Raw genomic sequence first — 20,011 nt, forward strand, 5'->3', positions numbered from 1 at the left:
CAGAGTGCTATGTGGGAGGCAAACAGCACCATATCCACCTAAGAGATTCTTCTTACAGGGTTTTGAGAGAAATCAAAAACAACAATTGAGAATCATGAAAGTCAGATTGTTCCTTGGTGTTCTGCTATTACTAGACCTTTTAAGTTCCTGTTATTTTTATAAGTCAAATACTTTGCCTGATATAGAAGACACACAGTTTATTAAGGAGTGCGTGAATGCTCATAACAACTTTCGGTCCAAGGTGAATCCACCAGCCAGAAACATGCTTCACATGGTAAGGAGACCGTCACCATCTAGTTGTAATGGAAATTGGATTGTGCTGTTGAATTAACACATTTGCCTTGTACTATTCTGACTAGTTCTGTGAATATTTTAGCTACTTGTTAGTAGTTCACAGTAAATACCAAAAAAAAAAAAAAAAAAAGCAATTAATGATTACAGCTGGGTACAGACTTGTTCAGTCTTCCTCATTTGGAAGGTGAGTCCTTCATTTAAGACTGGATTGCCAAGTTGCAGTCCTGCCTGAGTCAGGAGGGCATTGCATTGTTGTGCTGTTTCAGGAGAAAGAGAGAGACCAAATAGACTTTGCGTGTCCTTGTGATACTGGCAGAGCTTAGTTCCCCCACTATCCTGGCTCAAGTGTGTGGGACAGCATGCTGAAGTATCAAAATTAAGGCTCTTCCCACTTCTTTCCCCTGCCCAGCAACTCCTCCCCCTGGTGACAGCAGCTACTGTCCTGTCGCAGCCACACACACAGTCTGATGAGTGAGTAGCTTGAGAAGGTGAAGAGGCTTCTTATGACCCCTAATCGCTGTGCAGGTGCACAGCTGAGCTCATGACTGAGCCCTTACTGTTTAAAAGCTGCCTTAAATTAGTTCAGTTATGAAGGACAGAATTTGCAGCGTGTTTCAATAAGACACTTAGAATTTCTCCCATTCAGATTGTCATAGCTTGACAGCACATCAGAGATGAGTGCACAAATATTAAATGTCTTTCAATATATGAGGGACAGGCAGGAAAGAGGGGATTTTGTAGTGAAAGGGAACGAGTGACAGGATTTTAAGGAAGACTGGATGTGAGGCAGGGAGACAAGCAGAGGAGTCCAAGATCATAGACCTGGAAGGTAGGAAGGATTAAGAGAAATGTTTCTGTTAAAGACGTTTTGAGTTTGTGCAAGTCATTGCATTTCAAGTAGTTTTCATATCTTTTTCATTCTGCAGTCCTGGGACTCTGCTTTAGCTAAGAGTGCCAAAGCATGGGCAAAGCGATGCCACTTTGATCATAATGTCTACCTTACAGTACCAGGAAAAATGCACCCTAACTTTACTCCAGTTGGAGAAAACATCTGGACTGGCTCTCTCTCTCTCTTCTCTGTGAATGCAGCTATCCACAGCTGGTATAATGAAGTCACAGACTACAATTTTGAGACCCGCTATTGTACAAGAAAGTGTGGCCATTACACCCAGGTGATTCTTCTGTTTCCTCTATCTTAATTTCAAATGGGTTGGGGTCTTTGAAGAGAAAAAGACACACATTTTGCCTAAATCACTTACAAAATTGTGATTTACAAAGTGTGGGTTAGGAGAACTTTATGCCAAAAAAAAGAAAAAGAGACAGAGTCAGGAGGGTGCTGTGCAGCAAGAGACCGACTGGCCTTGGTTTTAGTGTGGAGAGAGAGCACCTCCATGCAGATATTCCTCTGCCTCTCTGGGGGTATGTCTACACTACGGGATTATTCCGATTTTACATAAACCGGTTTTGTAAAACAGATTGTATAAAGTCGAGTGCACGCGGCCACACTAAGCACATTAATTCAGCAGTGTGCGTCCATATACCGAGGCAAGCGTCGATTTCCGGAGCGTTGCACTGTGGGTAGCTATCCCGTAGCTATCCCATAGTTCCCACAGTCTCCCCCGCCCATTGGAATTCTGGGTTGAGATCCCAATGCATGATGGTGCAAAAACAGTGTCGCGGGTGATTCTGGGTAAATGTCGTCACTCATTCCTTCCTCCATGAAAGCAACAGCAGACAATCATTTCACACCCTTTTCCCCTGGACTGCCCTGGCAGACACCATAGCATGACAACCAGGGAGCCCGTTTTGCCTTTTGTCACTGTCACCGTATGTGTACTGGATGCCGCTGACAGAGGCGGTACCGCAGCGCTACACAGAAGCATTCATTTGCCATTGCAAGGTAGCAGAGATGGTTACCATCCCTATTGTACCATCTGCTGTGCCATTGTAAATTGGCGATGAGATGACAGTTATCAGTTGTTCTGTACCATCTGCTGCTGTCATGGGTGCTCCTGGCTGGCCTTAGCTGAGGTTGGCCGAGGGCACAAAGACAAAAATGGGAATGACTCCCTGAGTTAATCCCTCCTTTATGGTTTATTTAAAAATAGAGTCAGTCCTGCCTAGAATATGGGGCAAGTGTACTAGAGAGCCAGTGCATCAGAGAACCAGAGAGCACAGCCGCTCCGTGTCAGATTCTGCAGAAATGATGAGCTGCATGCCATTCACGGGGGGTGCTCCTGCAACAACCCCACCCGTTGATTCCCTTCTCTCCCAACCTTTCTGGGCTACCGTGGCAATGTTCCCCATTTGTGGGATGAAGTAATAAATAATGCAGGAATAAGAAACACTGACTTTTTAGTGAGATAAAATGAAGGGGAGGCAGCCTCCAGCTGCTATGATAGTCCAGGCAGTACAGAATCTTTTCTTTAGACATGAAAGGGTGAGGGCTGATGGAGCTCAGCCCCCAGTTGCTATGATGAGTACGTTACCAGCCGTTCTGTACCATCTACCAGGAATGACCGGGAATCGTTCCTATTTTTACCCAGGCACCCCCGGCCGACCTCACCTGAGGCCAGCCAGGAGCACTCACGGGCTGATGATGACGATGGATAGCAGTCATATTGTACCATCTGCCACCAGAGAGGGGACGGGAGGGGAGAGGATGCTGCTATTCATTATCACAGCACCGCGTCTGCCAGCAGCATGCAGTAGACATAGGGTGACATATAAAAAAGTCAAGGTACTGTCTTCCAGAACTGTGGTATAAATTCACCACAACGCTGTTCCTACACCAAACATAAGACTAAGCCACTAGAACAGCTCATCAAGAAACAATTTTTTTCCCTTTTCTTTCATGGGGGGGGGGGAGCAGGCAGGGGGTAAATTGATGACATATACCCTGAAACACCCTGGACAATGTGTTTGACCCTACGGGCATTCGGAGCTCAGCCAAGAATGCAAATGCTTTTCGGCGACTGCGGGGACTGTGGGATAGCTGGAGTCCTCATACCCCCTCCTTCCCTCCATGAGCGTCCATTTGCTTTCTGTTACGCTTGTCACACAGCACTGTGCTGTGGCCTCTGTCTATCATAGCCTGGAGACTTTTTCAAATGCTTTCTCATTTCGTCTTCTGTAACGGAGCTGTGATAGAACAGATTTGTCTCCCCATACAGTGATCAGATCCAGTATCTCCCGTACAGCCCATGCTGGAGCTCTTTTTGGATTTGGGACTGCATCGCCACCCATGCTGATCAGAGCTCCACGCTGGGCAAACAGGAAATGAAATTCAAAAGTTCGCGGGGCTTTTCCTGTTTACCTGGCCAGTGCATCCGAGTTCGGATTGCTGTCCAGAGCACACAATGGTGCACTGTGGGATACCGGCCGGAGGCCAATACTGTTGATTTGCGGCCACACTGACCCTAATCCGATATGGTAATACCGATTTCAGCGCTACTCCTCTCATCGGGGAGGAGTACAGAAACTGGTTTTAAAGAGCCCTTTATATCGATATAAAGGGCCTCGTTGTGTGGACGGGTGCAGCGTTAAATCGGTTTAACGCTGCTAAAATCGGTTTAAACGCATAGTATAGACCAGGCCTGAGCGAGAGATCCATGAGATGGCTGGTTCTGGCATTGAACCTGCCATGGAGGGGGAAGGAGGCATGCTCTGACAGACTGATCTAGGGAGAACTCAGTGAGAGGATATTTAGATTTTTCTCCCTTGTCCTCACAAGCCTGGGGGATTTTTCTGCAGGAGGGGGATGATCTGAGTCTAAGGCCATGTCCACACTACAGAGTAAAATCGAAATTAATAAAATCAATTTTATAAAACAGATTTTATAAAATCGATTTTACGCGTCCACACTAGGGCACATTACTTCGGTGGTGTGCGTCCATGGTCCCAGGCTACCATTGATATCCGGAGCGGTGCACTCTGGGTAGCTCAGTAAAAGAATGGGACCAATAACTTCAATTTCTGTCCACACTAACCCTAAATCGATTTAGTAATATCGATTTTAGGGTTACTCCTTTCGTTTAGCCGGAGTACAGAAATTGATTTTAAGACCCCTTAAAATCGATTTTAAGTGCCTTGTAGTGTGGACAGGTACAGCGTTAAATCGATTTAACGCTGTTTAAATCGATTTAACGCTGTAGTGTGGACCTGGCCTAAGAAAGATTCCAATATAACAAAATCACAAACCAAATAGTAAATCCAGGAATTCTTCATCTCAATGGCTCCCTAGGCTGTGACTAATGCTTCTGTGGTTGCTGTTACAAAACACACACACCTTCAATTACTTGTTTCTTGTTGAATATCGTAATTGCAGTCTCTGGGTAGTCCTGAAAAAGTTTAATGTATTTTGGTTTTCTTTTTAGGTTGTTTGGGCCACAAGTTACAAAGTTGGCTGTGCAGTTCAGTTCTGTGCTAGAGTTACAGGTTTCAAAGGACTCACCAATGGAGCACATTTTGTTTGCAACTATGCACCAGCGTAAGTTGATATTTTAAAAGATCCCAGAGCAGGTGTTTTGTATGTTTAATTGAAAAGCTGTGGGGAGAGCAGCTTCTGCTTCAACTCAAATCTCAGGAATGTCACATTTGTGCTTCTTTGATTTTGCTGGAAGATTTGTTGGCGATCTCAGCTGTGTATCAGTAGCTCTCTTGTACCTATGAATGAACAGGAGCATTGAATCTTCAACATAGTTCTCCTTTTTCCCAGCTGTTTTAGACATTGATAATAATTAGGTGTTGATAAAAACAGACAAGCAAAAACCAGTTTTAAACGGACCTAATGTTCTTACCATCTTAAAATCACTCAGTTTTTAGTCTCATCCCACTCATAGTCAGGAGTCCTTAGAGGACCCAGAATTCAGAGGTGCTTTCACGTAGGTTTACACATCCCACCCCTGAAAAGGGAGCCTGCTGCTACCACCTCTACCAGCGTGGTCATATCTGCAGGTACACTCCGCTGCTGCTGTCACTTATCTCCACCACTGCTCCCCTCTGCCGCCGCTTGCTGCTCACTTGCGGCTCACTGCTGCTGCATTCTGAGGGCCAGCCCTGCTTTTAGTGATTTCACTGGGTAACAGGGAACCTCTCAGCTGCTGCCTCTGTGGTCTTTCACCACAACACTGTTCCCACACCAAACATAAGACTAAGCCACTAGAACAGCTCATCAAGAATGTCAGCCGTAGTAACCACTGAACAGAAACAAGGACTTTCAATTGAGTCTGGTCATTTCTGTCTTTAAACACTGGAGTGGGGAGGGAAGGATCAAATGGTGTATATAAGACCCTTTGGGTAGAGTGCACATCATCAGCTGAAGCAGCAAAGAATCCTGTGGCACCTTATAGACTAACAGACATTTTGGAGCATGAGCTTTCGTGGGTGAATACCCACTTCCTCAGATGCATGTAATGGAAATTTCCAGGGGCAGGTATATATATGCTCGCAAGCAAGCTAGAGATAACGAGGTCAGTTCAATCAGGGAGGATGAGGCCCTGTTCTAGCAGTTGAGGTGTGAAAACCAAGAGAGGAGAAACTGGTTCTGTAATTGGCAAGCCTCATCTTGCATCTGAGGAAGTGGGTATTCACCCACGAAAGCTCATGCTCCAAAACATCTGTTAGTCTATAAGGTGCCACAGGATTCTTTGCTGCTTTTACAGATCCAGACTAACACGGCTACCCCTCTGATACTTGATCATCAGCTGAGAACACCTGTCATTGTCCCTCTCATTTTCACTGGGATTTGGCATCCCTACCCACTTCTTAGCAAGTGAGATTCAGTGTAAGGTGACCCAGTCTATCAGGGCATGCCAAGTACAATGCTGATGCCCTTTACTCATACAATAAAGATAACATGTTTCATTGCCCAGCATTCAATACTGAAGTGAATTGTAACCCAAAGCCAGCCAAAATTGGGGGAAAAGGGAGCAGTTCTCCAGCAGGCTAGCACTGCAATCCTGCTACAGCCCCACTCAAACTTTGCAGCTACTGTAAATTCAGACTCCAGAAATAAGATAATTTCCATTAAAGAAATACCCTCAAGGTACTGTCTTCCAGAACTGTGGTATAAGTTCTTTAAATAAAACAGGCTATAATAATGCAGAGCCAGATTCCCAGACCCTGAATAGCACATTGCTTTCTAGGAAGTCCCATTGATTTAAATAGGATGAGTTATGTGAGTAGCCCCCAATGCGAGTGAGAGATTCATAGTCTGGACCAAAAGAATTTTAAAAAATAAAAATCAATTGTTTTAGAAAGTTACATATTTCTGGGTTCAGGGCTTCCCCTCCCCCGCCCCCCAGAATACTCTTAGCAGCAAGGGAGATTTAGGTTGGACATTAGGAAAAAGTTCTTAACTGTCAGGGTAGTTAAACACTGGAATAGATTGCCTAGGGAAGTTGTGGAATCTCCGTCTCTGGAGATATTTAAGAGTAGGTTAGATAAATGTCTATTAGGGATGATCTAGACAGTATTTGGTCCTGCCACAAGGGCAGGGGACTGGACTCGATGACCTCTCAAGGTCCCTTCCAGTCCTGGAGTCTATGAGTCTATGATTGTAACAGTTCAAATCGCATGATGTATTTAAATTCTTCCCCCAAAAGATTACACATTTTTCTGCTTTGCAGTGGGAATTATCCAACACAGCCTTATAAAACAGGAGCAGCATGTAGCGACTGCAATGGTGAAAAGTGTGTGGACAAGCTCTGTGGTAAGTGTAAGGGAATCTGCTAAGGGCATTCTATGGAAAGCAAAATCACACTAACCAGGCTCAGAAGTGCTCCAACCACACAAATACCTAAATCTTTAGATTTTTGTTTCCTGGCTGTGAAATCCTGCTGGCATGTTTTGCAATCCATGGCATCTGATGTCACAGACTGTTGCATCAAGGGATTACCAGAAACATTTCACAGAATGTGAAAAGAATTTTCAAACATTTAAGGCTAGATCCTGCAAATATATCCACCGTTCTGATATAGAGTATGACTGACTTCCATGAGTTATGCCCAGTCAGATCCATGTACAGGATTCAGCCGTTAATGAAAATTGTTTCTGTGCTAAATGCTTCCCCCACACCCTGCCCAGTGGGGGTTTTCAGCACAAATGTCTGCCCTTACTGCACTTCCTAAAGTTATGTAAAGCCAGGACCTTTTTAAAACAATAAATTCCACCTTTTATATTTGCGGTTTCCCTCATCTCTGTGATACCAATTTTATTTACTGCATCTTACACTATTTTTTTTTAAATCAGTTCACAGTCAGTGCCAAACTTTTAGATACCCCTCAGCTGGGGATACAGTTTTGTTGACACAGGTCATTTTTGTAGGACATCTGGGGTGTGAGTGCAGATGCAGTCAGTGAGTTAGTCATCTAAATGGCATTTGCTGCTCTTCTCTTATGCCTTTCACATCATGGGTTGCTTTATATGATTTGCTGAGTGATCTGGCTCAATTCCCTGCCACTTTGGCTGAAAGTGGGTGATGACCACATTTTAACTCAACAAATCTCTGTAGAAATTTGCAGTTGTTGGTCTTCGTACTTTAGCACTCTTATAAAATTGAGGAGGCTCCTTAAGTATTACCTGCTGTCCAGACAGGGAGAAAACACAAATCCCAGACTGTTATTCAGAATATCATCAGCACCAGTGGGCTATCCATTTTTCATTGATAAATAAAGCTGAACAATAGCCATATTTACATTTCTTTCTCATCTCTCACCAGAAAATCCAGAACGTGAGACATTGAAAAGTATGTATCACAATCTTATATTGTTACTTGAATTATTTAGAGTCTTCTACATATCACATGGCTTGATAAATACATTATCTCCTTTTTGTTTTCTAGGTTACTCCAGTTGGTATCCAGACTGGGACATACCTCCACACCCCAACCCCTCTGGTGCTCCACACCCCAACCCCTCTGGTGCTCCACACCCCAACCCCTCCGGTGCTCCACACCCCAACCCTCCACGCTCCTCATGTGACCAATACTGTATTACTGTTTTAGTAGTAAGGCTATTGTTTGTGTTACTGATTTTTGGTGCTGTCTTCCTAGTACAATGGCAGTATCCCCAGATATTTATATATGAGTAATCTCCATTTGCCTCCTATTGTCAGTGTACATAAGCATTAGTACCAGCCAGTTTTCCTGGGCTGCTCATGGTTGTTTGGGACAAGGAGGAGGAGGAGGTGTGCATGTTAACTATTCAATCAAAGCCAGAGATTTTGTACCTCTCTGCACCCCAGGTGTACCTCTTTGATGTCCATTCTTTTCCCTAAGAAACACCTTAGAATTTAAGGCCAGAAGGTGACAGCTTTAGACATTTCATTATAACAGCCTTCTCCTAACCATCACCATTGTCAAGTAATGATGTCCCTTAAACACATCATGAGAATTACCCCAGTTTGCTGCTCCAGGCCAATGGGGGCTGCGGGAAGTGGCGCGGGCCAAGGGACAAACTGGCCACCACTTCCAGCAGCTCCCATTGACCCACAACAGCGAACCACGGCCAGGGAGCACTGCGATCGGCTGAACCTGCCAGCGGGGCAGCTAAACAAACCAGCCCAGCCTGCCAGGGGCTTTCCCTACACAAGCAGCGTCCCAAGTTTGGGAAACACTGGGTTATAGAATAATGGGAACTCCCCTCTTACCTTCTATTTCTGCCCTCAAGCTGTTTTTCCATACATAAGGTTTTAATAAATGTCCATCCTACCTCTGTCAGCACTGCCATGAGGCTCTTGTCTTGCACACTTGGCAGCCTCTGCTCAGTCACTCTGGTGCTGCTTCCAGAAATGTTGATTCAGCACAAGGGCACAAGTGGGACTGCAGCAGAGGTAGGACAAAGAGAGGCCTTAAAAGACTTATTACCAATGGGTTGGATTTGACATTAAACTAGCAACTAGCTTGGATTAAAATAACCCCCCAAGTCCCTGCAGTTCTAATTGAGGAGGTCGGGGCAGGGAAAGAGCAGGAGAGGTATCTATTTAATACACAATAAACACTGAATTACATACCAAATGGGCTACACATGACTTTACTCACCTAAAATGTAAGCCACCACATTGCAGGCCCAGTGTTCTTTTGTGATACCAGACTAGACTTTAATGGTCTTTTATTAGGACTCTGGCAATGGCCCATATCCAATTATTTACAGAAAAATAACCCATTATGTGCCTGGCTGATTGTGCAATGCTTTATCCCAAGAGAAAAATTCCTCCCTAACCCCCAAGGCAATCAGATTGTGCTCTGTAGTATGACATTTGGCTGCACTTCTCATGCTGAGCCTATGGTGCAAATATTCTCAAGGATCATAAAATTAATGATAATCAATATTGCCCTTCAAAAATATAGATACAGCTAAAGCATTGTTCAGTTAACTGTCTGCAGCAGGGAAATGCAGAGTTTGATATTACCCTGAAAAAAGGAATATTTATTTTTTATTGGCTGTAAATTGATACTTTGCCAGTCAGAGAGAAAACCAAGGTTCATGGTGGAGTCTCTATCACTGACAATTTTTAAATCAAGATTGGGTGTTTTTCTAAAAGCTGTGTTCTGGGAATTATTTTGGGGAGTTATATGGTTGGCTGTTTTATATGGGAGGTCCCAATGATCTCTTCTCACCTTGGACTCTATGAATCCATTGAAGATACTCATGAATTGTTACTGCTACATCTCTGAAATAAGAATGACAATCACACAGCTACAAAAACAGTTTAGTTGTGTTTGTCATATATTGCTTTCATATATAATAAAGAAAATCTGCCATTTATTATCTTTAGCCTTTTAATCACTTTACACTAAAAGTTATTTTTGCATTTTAATTCTTAGTATTTTGATTTTGCTGCCAGATATTTTGCCTCCTATAGCACTATCTGTCTTGAGAGGTAGTATCATTAGCCTCAGGGAAAAAGATACTTGTGTTAGTGAGGAGTGTGAGAGAGCACATAACAGTGGGGAAGTGGCCTTTATTGGATTGTAGGTTGGATAGATGCAGATTTGAAAACTCCGGCATATGCCATTAGTAAATAGAAAAACTGGAACTTTAACTTTAGGTTGTGTGATATACCATGGAAAGCCTGGAAATTCAAAATGTAAAGATGACAATGCATTCCTAATGTTCAACCTTGGGGGAAGAGGAATAGAATGGGGTGGAAAAAGTGAGCTAAGAGGAAGAGTCCATCCTGGAGAGCGGAGCCTAACATTTTTGGGGAAGACTCGTCACTCAAAGTTCTGATGGATTCAACTCTCTTCTCCCACTATTTACTCTTAATGCACCACGTCCACTAATAAGCCTGTTCACATATCTGGATACTGAACAATGAAGAGATTTAAAAGTTATATTTGCACACACAAGTCCCTTTATAGTGGTTAATCTGTCAGTTTCAGAAAATGATATACAAAAAGACTTTACATCAGAAACCTAAATAAAACCCCATTCATTTTTAAAATATAATTTGTTTTAGCACCTGAAATTCTTCAAGCACTTTGTATGTATTCCACTTCTGGTGCCCATGCACCAACTGTGCTGGAGATTGGAACACTTTAGTCAGCCATGTCCACCAGGCTATGACTACACCCTTCCTGCCCTGGAGTCCCCCATCCAAGAGCATAACAGGGGCAAAGCAACTAACCAACCCTCAATTTCATCTTACCACCTGGCTATGAGATGGAGCCAGTTAGCAGCATCCAGTCTCTTGCACTTACACTTCTTCTCATTTAGTTTTTTGTAACTAGTTGATAATGTTGTGTACATTCACTTTTAATTAAGGTGAACATTTTTCTCTTCATTTTCCTCATCCAGTACCAGGAATTAGCTCCATGTGGGGCCAGAAGTCTCCCGGGCTTACATATTGTTTGTTGTTTGAGGTGGTTAAACCCCTCAGCAATGAACATTCAATTTGTTTATTTTGCTTCAGACAGGGACATGTTAAGAACAAATGCAGTTCTTAGAGATTTTACTGAAAGAACTAGCATCCATGGATTTAGCAGATTAAAACTGTGTCTCCTGGACAAATAAGTGAGGCCTGCCTCAGAACCTGGAAGCAGGCAGGAGCCATCTAGTCCTCAGCACTTTTCAAATAAGAGCACTCCAGCAGTTGTTTATTCAACCTCCAAGGCTGTTGCTGCCTCTCTGAAGGACTCCCCTACTACCTTGCTGGTTGTTCCTTTATCTCATTCCAAGAGAGGGGTAAATCCCTGCACAGATGTGTCGGAATGGATCTCTATGTAAGGATGTTCCTAAAAGAAAAGGGATAAATCTCCTCTACTTCTGCTAAAAAGGCAGCACAAAGCCAATCTGTCACCCCTCTGGTGTCTGAAAGGACTTAGCAGCTGGACACTTGGAATTGGTGGCATCCAGACCCTTTGGGATCGCTCAGGGGACTCCCAGAATTGATAGGTAGCACATCTACCTCATCACAAATGCTTTTGGCACATATCACCCGCATGCCACCAACTCCAGTACCAATGTGGTTGTGGTTTGTCTCAGCACCCCAATAATTGTTGCCGAGCTTTATGGCACCAGAGGATTTGGCCACCTCTACTTTTTCTGAATCTTTATGCTGGCTTCATAGGCGTCAGAGATGTTTGTACCAAAGGCATCCTCAGTACCAGTCTGGAAGCCTTCTCCAATGCACTACCTCCAAACTCCAATAAGGACTGCTCCACCACTGCAGGAGGAAGGAGGATTTTCCTCCTCAGCCCCTGGTAAAAAGAATTTGAAGAGCAGTTAGCAAAAGATGACAACTAACAGCAATTTTTTTAAAGTAGATCAGAAGCAGGAAGCCTGCCAAACAGTCAGTGGGGCTACTGGATGATTGAGTTACTAAAGAAGCACTTAAGACCATTGTAGAGTAGCTAATTAATTCTTTGCATCAAGTTTCACTGCAAAGGATGTGAGGGAGATTCCCACACCTGACCCATTATTTTTAGGTGACAAATCTGAAGAACTGTCTCAGATTAAGATGGCAATAGAGGAAATTTTAGAACAAGCTAATAATTTAAGCAGTAATAAGTCACCAGGACCAGATGGTATTCACCTAAGAGTTCTGAAGGAACTCAAATGTGAAATTGCAGAACTACTAACTGGATAGCTAAATGTAATGCTGATTTTTTTAAAAGGCTCCGGAGGCAATCCTGGCAATTACAGGCTGGTAAGCCTAACTTCAATACCAGGCAAATTGGTTGAAACTATAGTAAAAAACACAATTATCAGGCACAGAGAGGAATATGGTGCATTGAAGAAGAGTCAGCATGGCTTTTGTAAAGGGAAAATCATGCCTCGATCTATTAGAACTCTTGAGGGTGATAAACATGGACATGGGTGATCCAGTGGATATTATGTACTAGGCCTTTCAGAAAACTTTTGTCAAGGTCCATCACCAAAGGCTCTGAAGCAAAGTAAGGAGTCATGGGATAAGAGGCAATGTCTTCTCCTGTATCAGCAACTAGTTAAAAGATAAAAGCAGCAAAGAATCCTGTGGCACCTTATAGACTAACAGACGTTTTGGAGCATGAGCTTTCGTGGGTGAATACCCACTTCCTCAGATGCATGTAATGGAAATTTCCAGGGGCAGGTATATATATGCTAGCAAGCAAGCTAGAGATAATGAGGTCAGTTCAATCAGGGAGGGTGAGGCCCTGTTCTATAATTGTTTCTCCTCTCTTGGTTTTCACACCTCAACTGCTAGAACGGGGCCTCACCCTTCCTGATTGAACTGACCTCGTTATCTCTAGCTTGCTTGCTAGCATATATATACCTGCCCCTGGAAATTTCCATTACATGCATCTGAGGAAGTGGGTATTCACCCACGAAAGCTCATGCTCCAAAACGTCTATTAGTCTATAAGGTGCCACAGGATTCTTTGCTGCTTTTACAGATCCAGACTAACACGGCTATCCCTCTGATAGTTAAAAGATAGGAAACAAAAGGGTAATAAACCTTTAGATAGCCAATCCTGTAATAAAACTACAGGTGTTAGCTTTGGTGTAAGATCTAGAGTACTAACTGATCTAGGGTAAATGACTGGTCTCTTAGGACCGGGAGCAACCTGAATATAGTGTGATTTTTGGTGTAAGAGGCCATTTACCCCGAAGTCCAGTTTGTCTGGGTGGCAGGATAGACTTCTAAGGGGATTGTCTGTAACTCCATGGTAAGACTGTTATAGTGATGCAAAAGTTCACATTTGTTACTGGGTTGGTGAAATCTAATAAAACACACCACCAGTTTGGGGTGTCTGCCCTGTTTTTTAATCTCTGCCCAGAGGTAGGCATTCACAGTCATGAACTACTCTAGACAGTGTGACAATGGGATACAGATATTATAAGTGAGATTAACATATGAAACAACTCACAAGCACTTCATAAAGTCCAAACACATTCTTATAACTCTAATATCTATTTTAACAATACAAACCCACAATTGAGCCAGACTGGCTTCCAGCTATGTATTTGTCAATGTTCAGTGAGGCCTAGAGGCCTTGACATGAGCTGGCACCTGGTCTGCCAGTGTTATGACCACTTAAGCAAGAGATCTTAGAGCCATCATGGATAGTTCTCTGAAAGCATCTGCTCAATGCGCAACAGCAGTCAAAAAAAGCTAACAGTATCTTAGGAACCATTAGGAAAGGGATAGATAATAAAACAGTAAATATCATAATGCCACTATATAAATTCATGGTACACCCACTCATTGAATACTGTGTATAGTTCTGATCACTCCATCTCAAAAACGATATATTAGAATCAGAAAAAGTACAGAGAAGGGCAACAAAGATGATTAGGGGTATGGAATAGCTTCCATAGCAGGAGATTAATAAGACTGGGACTGTTCAAGTTACAGAAGAGATGACTAAAGAGGGATTGATAGAGGTCAATAAAAATCATGACTGGTGTGGAGAAAGTGAATAAGGAAGTGTTATTTACCTCTTCACATACCACAATATCCAGGGTTCACCCAATGAAATTAATAGGCAGCAGGTTTAAAACAAACCAAATGAAGTACTTCATCATGCAGTGCACAGTCAACCTGTGAAACACGCAGAGAGGGGGCCCTGCCGCACCACATGACTGATTGGGGCCAGCAAACCCTGGCAGAAATCTGGCCAGGCACAGTGATCCTGCATGCCTCTCCCTCCCTCCTATCCCAGTCATAACGTGTCGCCTGTGGGTGTCAGATTGCATTAGGATGTGTGATAAATCTAAAACATCCTGGGAAGAGTAAACCACCCTCTGCCAGAGCACACACAGCTGCAGCTTCTTTTAGAATCAGTCCTAGAGCTGACAGACATAAAAAACAAATACCCGGAAGACCATACCTAACCTCACAAGCATTTGGTCATAGACGAATATCAATCTGATGCAGTTTTGGCAGGGCTTACCCACAATCTTTATTTAGTTAGACTCCAAGTACCCCCCACCATTGACTGACTAGTGCTTCAGAGTCACTAGGAGTGGAACACATACAGACAACCACTCTAAGCAGAAAGGGAAGTTAGGTATCTCTCTGTACATAACAGCAGTTGTTGATATGTTGTCTGTGAGTATTCCACAACCCACCCTCTTTTCCCTTCAACTGCTGAGTCTAAGGGCTTGGCTACACTTGCAAGTTAGGGTGCCCAAGGCTGCTTTAATACTCTCTAACTCATGATGCGTCCACAATGACAAGGCACATAGAGTGCCCGGACTCCGTGGCTGGAGCGCTCCTGGTACTCCACCTCAGCGAGTGGAATAACGTTTGCTGCGCCCCAGCTGGAGCACCACAGCACCAGTGTGGACACCTTGGTCTGTTAATGCTCTCTGATCAGTCTCCAGAATTGCCCCACAGTGCCTGTTCTTGTCACTCTGGTCAGAACTTTGAACTCTACTGCTCTGCCCTCTGGTGACCAAACGTGAGACCCGTCCTTTAAATTATCTGAGAATTTTGAAAATCCCCTTCCTATTTGCTCAGCAAGGCATGGAGTGCTCTCAGTGAATCTTTCCAGGTGACCCTGTCTCCACACGCCTGGCGATCCCCAGTACGGAGTAATGGTGAGGTGGTGGACCTCATCAGTGTTTGTGGGGAGGAAGCTGTCCAGTCCCAGCTGAGCTCCAGCCATAGGAGTTAACATACCTTCAGGCAGATATCAAGGGACATGATGGAAAGGTACCAGGACCGGGATGCACTCCAGTGCAGGGTAAAAGTGAAGGAGCTGCGGAATGTCTACCACAAAGCCTGTGAGGCAAACCACCGCTCCTGTGCTGCCCCCATGACCTGCCATTTCTACAAAGAGCTGGACGCAATACTTGGGGGTGATCTCACCTCCACTCCCAGGACCACCATGGACACTTCAGAGCCCAGTTCAATGAGGCAGGAGAAGGAGGAGGAAAGCAGGAGCAAGGGTGCTGAAGAGATGGGAGACAGCCCGGCATCCCTATATGCATCCAGCCAGGAACTGTTCTCAAGCGCAGCGGCTGGTGATTGGGAATAGACAAACACCAGAGGAGGTGTCCAGTAAATGGCTTTTATTTTGGGAAGGAAGTTGTTCAGTGCAGGCTCTTGAGGCGAGGAGGGTTAGGGCTGCATGCATGCCTAGATGCAGGATAGGGCGTTGACGTGATCTCTCACATCATGGTAATTGGCGTCAGTGATCTCTTCAAAGGTCTCATGAAGAAGCTGGGCAATCCGCTTGCACAGGTTCCTTGGGAGAACTACTGTGCTCCTAGTCCCAATCAGGCTAACATGTCTGTGCCACTGCGCTGTGACAGGTAGGGGGACCATTGCTGCACACAGACAAGCTGCATATGGGCCAGGGCAGAAGCTGCATTGTAGTAGATCCTCCCTTGCTTCCCAGGTCACCCTCAGCAGTGAGATATCTTCCAGGACGAACTCCTGTGGAAAATGTGGGGAGAGCGTTCAGTATAGGGGCCTTGTGCAGCTGTTAGCTCTCCCCAAGGCACAGAAACCCAGAGGACAGTACGCCCGTGAAACAATCAGTCCCCCTTGACCCTGTGCTTACTCACCATTTTGGGGCTCCCGTGGGTAATGTGCACTCGCTTTGGGATGGGCAAATTCTGCTATTGTGTAGACTGTGCTTGTCTTTAAGTACAGGGGAATCATTCCTCTGTCTGGTGGGAACAATGCTGCCTTTGTTAAGTGTTGCATTTTGCCTTTACAGATGCAACCTTGAGATCTCAGCCATCCTTGTTATCACCGTCCGAAAGACTCCAAAGAACTAGGAAGAGGCCACGCAGAAGCAAAGTAATGCAGTAATGAGGTAATGCAGTAGTCCCTTAATGAAAATCAAAAAGCGCATGAGTGATGGGAGAGTGAAAGGAGGGTCCACCAGCAGAATGCAGATTGCTGGCACCAAAGCACGGAGCGGCTGCTAAGCATTATGGAACGCCAAGCAGACTCAATACAGGCACTCGAAGCAATGCAGGTGGAGCACTACCGTGTTCCCCCCCACCTAGCAGCCCTTGTCCCAAAACTCTTTCCCTTGTCCCCTCATGTCACCTCCAACCCACTTTCCCCCACATCCGGATTCTTATCGCCACTAGCTGCCTCCAACACCTGTAGCTTCACCACCCAGCTCTGCAAACTACAACCCTGACCCACTGCACTCAACCTCCATCACCATGCATTTTAGTGATGCAACCTCCATCACTCATTGCACAGCACTCCAGACAGGAAGCTGAGTATGATAACAGGACATATAGAAATCTGTGACTGAAACATTCCTCTCCCCACCCCACCCCTTTTCCCTCTCTGTTTCCCAAGCAGTTGTGTTTCTTTTCAATATATGCATTTTTTGGCTTTGAAACATTCTTTTTTATTGCATTAAGTAAAAGATACCTTAGCCCAGGAAAGCAACAGGCACTGCAAGTTGGTATAGCAAACAGATACCTAACGACTTTGGAACCACTTCTCCTAACTCCTGTGTAGGACACCAAACATTACTGGTGGCTTTCAGCCTCAAATTCCTCCCTCAAGGCATCCCTAATCCTTGCAGCCCTGCGCTGGACCCCTCTAATAGTCCTGCTCTCTGGCTGTTCAAATTCAGCCTCCAGTTTAAGAAACTCCGAGTTCCCTGCCTGAGTGAATCTTTCATCGTTCACTTCACAAATGTTATGGAGGGTACAGCACGTGGATAAAACCGTGGGGGTGTTGTCATCGGCCAGGTCCAGCTTCCCATACAGACAGCACCAGCAGCCCTTTAAATGGCCAAAAGCACACTCCACAGTCATTCTGCGCTGACTCAGCCTGTTGTTGAACCACTCCCTGCTGCTGTCAAGGCTCCCTGTGTAGGGTTTCATGAGCCATGGCATTAAAGGGTAAGCGGGGTCTCCAGGGATCACAATGGGCATTTTGACTTCTGCCACAGTGATCTTCTGGTCTGGGAAGAAAGTCCCGGCTTGCAGCTTCCTGAACAGGCCAGTGTTCCAAAATATGTGTGCGTCATGCACTTTTCCGGGCCAGCTTGTGTTAATGTCGGTGATCCACAAGTGCCTGGAGAACCATAGAGAAATACCACTTCCGATTAATGTACTCAGAGGCTAGGTGGGCTGGTGCCAGAATTGGAACATGCACCCCATCTATTGCCCCTCCACAGTTCGGGAAACCCATTTGTGCAAAAAGTCAGCCACAATATCATGCACGTTTCCCAGAGTCACGGTTCTTCTGAGCAGGATGTGATTAATGCAAACTTGCATCAACACAATTCCAATGGTAGACTTTCCCACTCCAAACTGGTTAGCAACCGATCAGTAGCTGTCTGGAATTACTAGCTTCCAGATTACAATAGCCACCCACTTCTCCACCATCAGGGCAGCTCTCAATCTCATGTCCTTGCACTGCAGGGCTGGGGGGAGCTCATCACACCATCCCATGAAAGTGCCTTTTCTCATCTGAAAGTTCTTAGCCACTGCTCATCATCCCAGACTTGCATGACAATGTGATCCCACCACCCAATACTTGTTTCCCAAGCCCAGAAGCAGCGTTCCACGGTGGTGAGCATGTCCATGAATGCCACAAGCCATCTCGTGTCATATGCATTATGTGAGTCAACATCATTGTCAGACTCCTCACTGTCAGTTTGCAGCTTAAGAAGTAACTCGACTGCCAAATGTGATGTGCTGGCGATACCCATCAGCATATTCCTCAGTACTTCGGGCTCCATTCCTGCAGACTGAAAGGCAAGGCAGAGCACGCAGTACAAAAAACATTGAAAGATGGTGCCAAATGTGGACGAAAGCATAAGAATTTCTGGGATGCAAAGCGATGCATCACAGGGCATTGGAACAGGATCCAGAATGCCCCGCAGCCTCCACCCCCTTCCCACAAGCCACAGCGCCAGAATGGGAAGGGGTGCTCTGAGGGATAGCTGCCCATAACGCACTGTTCCCAATGCTGCTGCAAGTGCTGCAAATGTGGCCACGCCAAAGTACTTGCAGCTGACAGTGTGACCACACTGCAGCGCTTTCCCTCTTGTGCTCTCCAAGGGCTGGTTTAATTTACAACGCTCTACATCTGCAAGTGTAGCCATCCCTAACATACTAACTTGGTACTAGTGAAGGAACTGAGGGTCGGTCGGTTGGTCGTTTCATCCTCTTTTATGCCCCCTTTGCTCAAAGGCATGAAGGGAACAGGTGTGGCCCAAGGAACACTGCTGCCTGCAAGGCCATGGCTACACTGGCACTTTAGAGTGCTGCAACTTTCTCTCTCAGGGGTGTGAAAAAAAACACCCCCCTGAGCACTGCAAGATACAGCTCTGTAAAACGTCAGTGTAAACAGTGCCGCAGTGCTGGGACCACGGCTCCCAGCGCTGCAAGCATGGGAGGAAAGTTTGTAGAAATTTTGGTGGTGCCCAGAACCCGCCCTCCCCAACTCCGCCCCCTCAAACTCCACCTCCACCTGCCTAAGGCTCTGGGCGGAGTTTCAGGGGGAATGTTTGGGGTGCAGGTCCTGGGCTGGGGATTAGGGTGCAGGAGGGGTGCAGGCTTTGGGAAGGAGTTTGAGTGCTGGGTGCAGGCTCTGGGCTGGGGCAGGGGGTGGGTGTGCAGGAGGGGGTGAGGGTTGCAGGCTTTGGGACAGAGCTTGGGTGCAGGCTCTGAGCTGGTGGTGGGGATGTAGGAAGGGGTGAGGGGTGCAGGCTCTGGGAGGGAGTTTGGGTGCTGGGTGCAAGCTCTGGGCTGGGGCAGGAGTTGGGTGTGCAGGAGGGGGTGAGGCTTTGGGATGGAGTTTGGGTGCAGGCTTGGCTGGGGTGGGGGTGTAGGAAGGTGGAGGTGGTGCACGCTGGGGCAGAGGATCAGGCTTCAGGGGAATGAGGGTTGGGGCTGAGGGGCTCATGATGCAGGGGGGCTCAGAGCTGGGGCAGAGGCTCAGGATGTAGAGGGATGAGGGCTCTGGCTGGGGATGATGATCAGGGTGCAGAGGGATGAGGGCTCTGGCTGGGGATGAGGAGTTTAGGGCATTGGAGAGGCTCAGGGCTAGGGCAGAAGGGCAGGTTAAGGGCAGCCTGCCTTGCCATTAGCAGATGGCAGGAGCTAGGACCCTGGGGCAGCAGACAGCAGTTCTGCCGGGAGCCGTTCTCTGGCAGCACGAGCAGGCAGGGATGTGACGGAGGGGGGATGCAGGGGGAAGAGTGAAAGGGGGAGGCTGGGACCCGCTCCAGGCAGGGACGCGGCGAGGCAGGGCGGTGGGGGAGACCCACAGGGGCCGGGGCTGGGACCCAATCCAGGCAG

The 20,011-nt window shown here is 45.9% G+C and overlaps 1 protein-coding gene and 1 long non-coding RNA gene across 2 annotated transcripts in view; one reads left to right on the plus strand and one right to left on the minus strand.

Annotated features, from left to right (window-relative positions):
* LOC127042286 (glioma pathogenesis-related protein 1-like) lies at positions 1-10,062 on the plus strand. Its single transcript, XM_050935849.1, has 6 exons — positions 1-274; positions 1,221-1,466; positions 4,671-4,783; positions 6,924-7,006; positions 8,015-8,041; positions 8,138-10,062. Exons 1-6 carry the CDS (start codon positions 95-97, stop codon positions 8,383-8,385), a joined length of 897 nt encoding a protein of 298 aa, XP_050791806.1. The 5' UTR covers positions 1-94; the 3' UTR covers positions 8,386-10,062.
* Positions 4,824-20,011, minus strand: part of LOC127042742 (uncharacterized) — a 17,935-nt gene continuing 2,747 nt past the window's right edge. The window contains exons 2-3 of the long non-coding RNA XR_007772043.1: positions 9,006-9,115; positions 4,824-4,959 (exon numbers count right to left, since the gene is read on the minus strand). This is a non-coding gene — a long non-coding RNA (uncharacterized LOC127042742). The remainder of the gene's footprint in view (positions 4,960-9,005; positions 9,116-20,011) is intronic.

Source organism: Gopherus flavomarginatus, chromosome 1 (genome assembly GCF_025201925.1).
Source record: "Gopherus flavomarginatus isolate rGopFla2 chromosome 1, rGopFla2.mat.asm, whole genome shotgun sequence".
Classification (NCBI taxonomy): domain Eukaryota; kingdom Metazoa; phylum Chordata; order Testudines; family Testudinidae; genus Gopherus; species Gopherus flavomarginatus.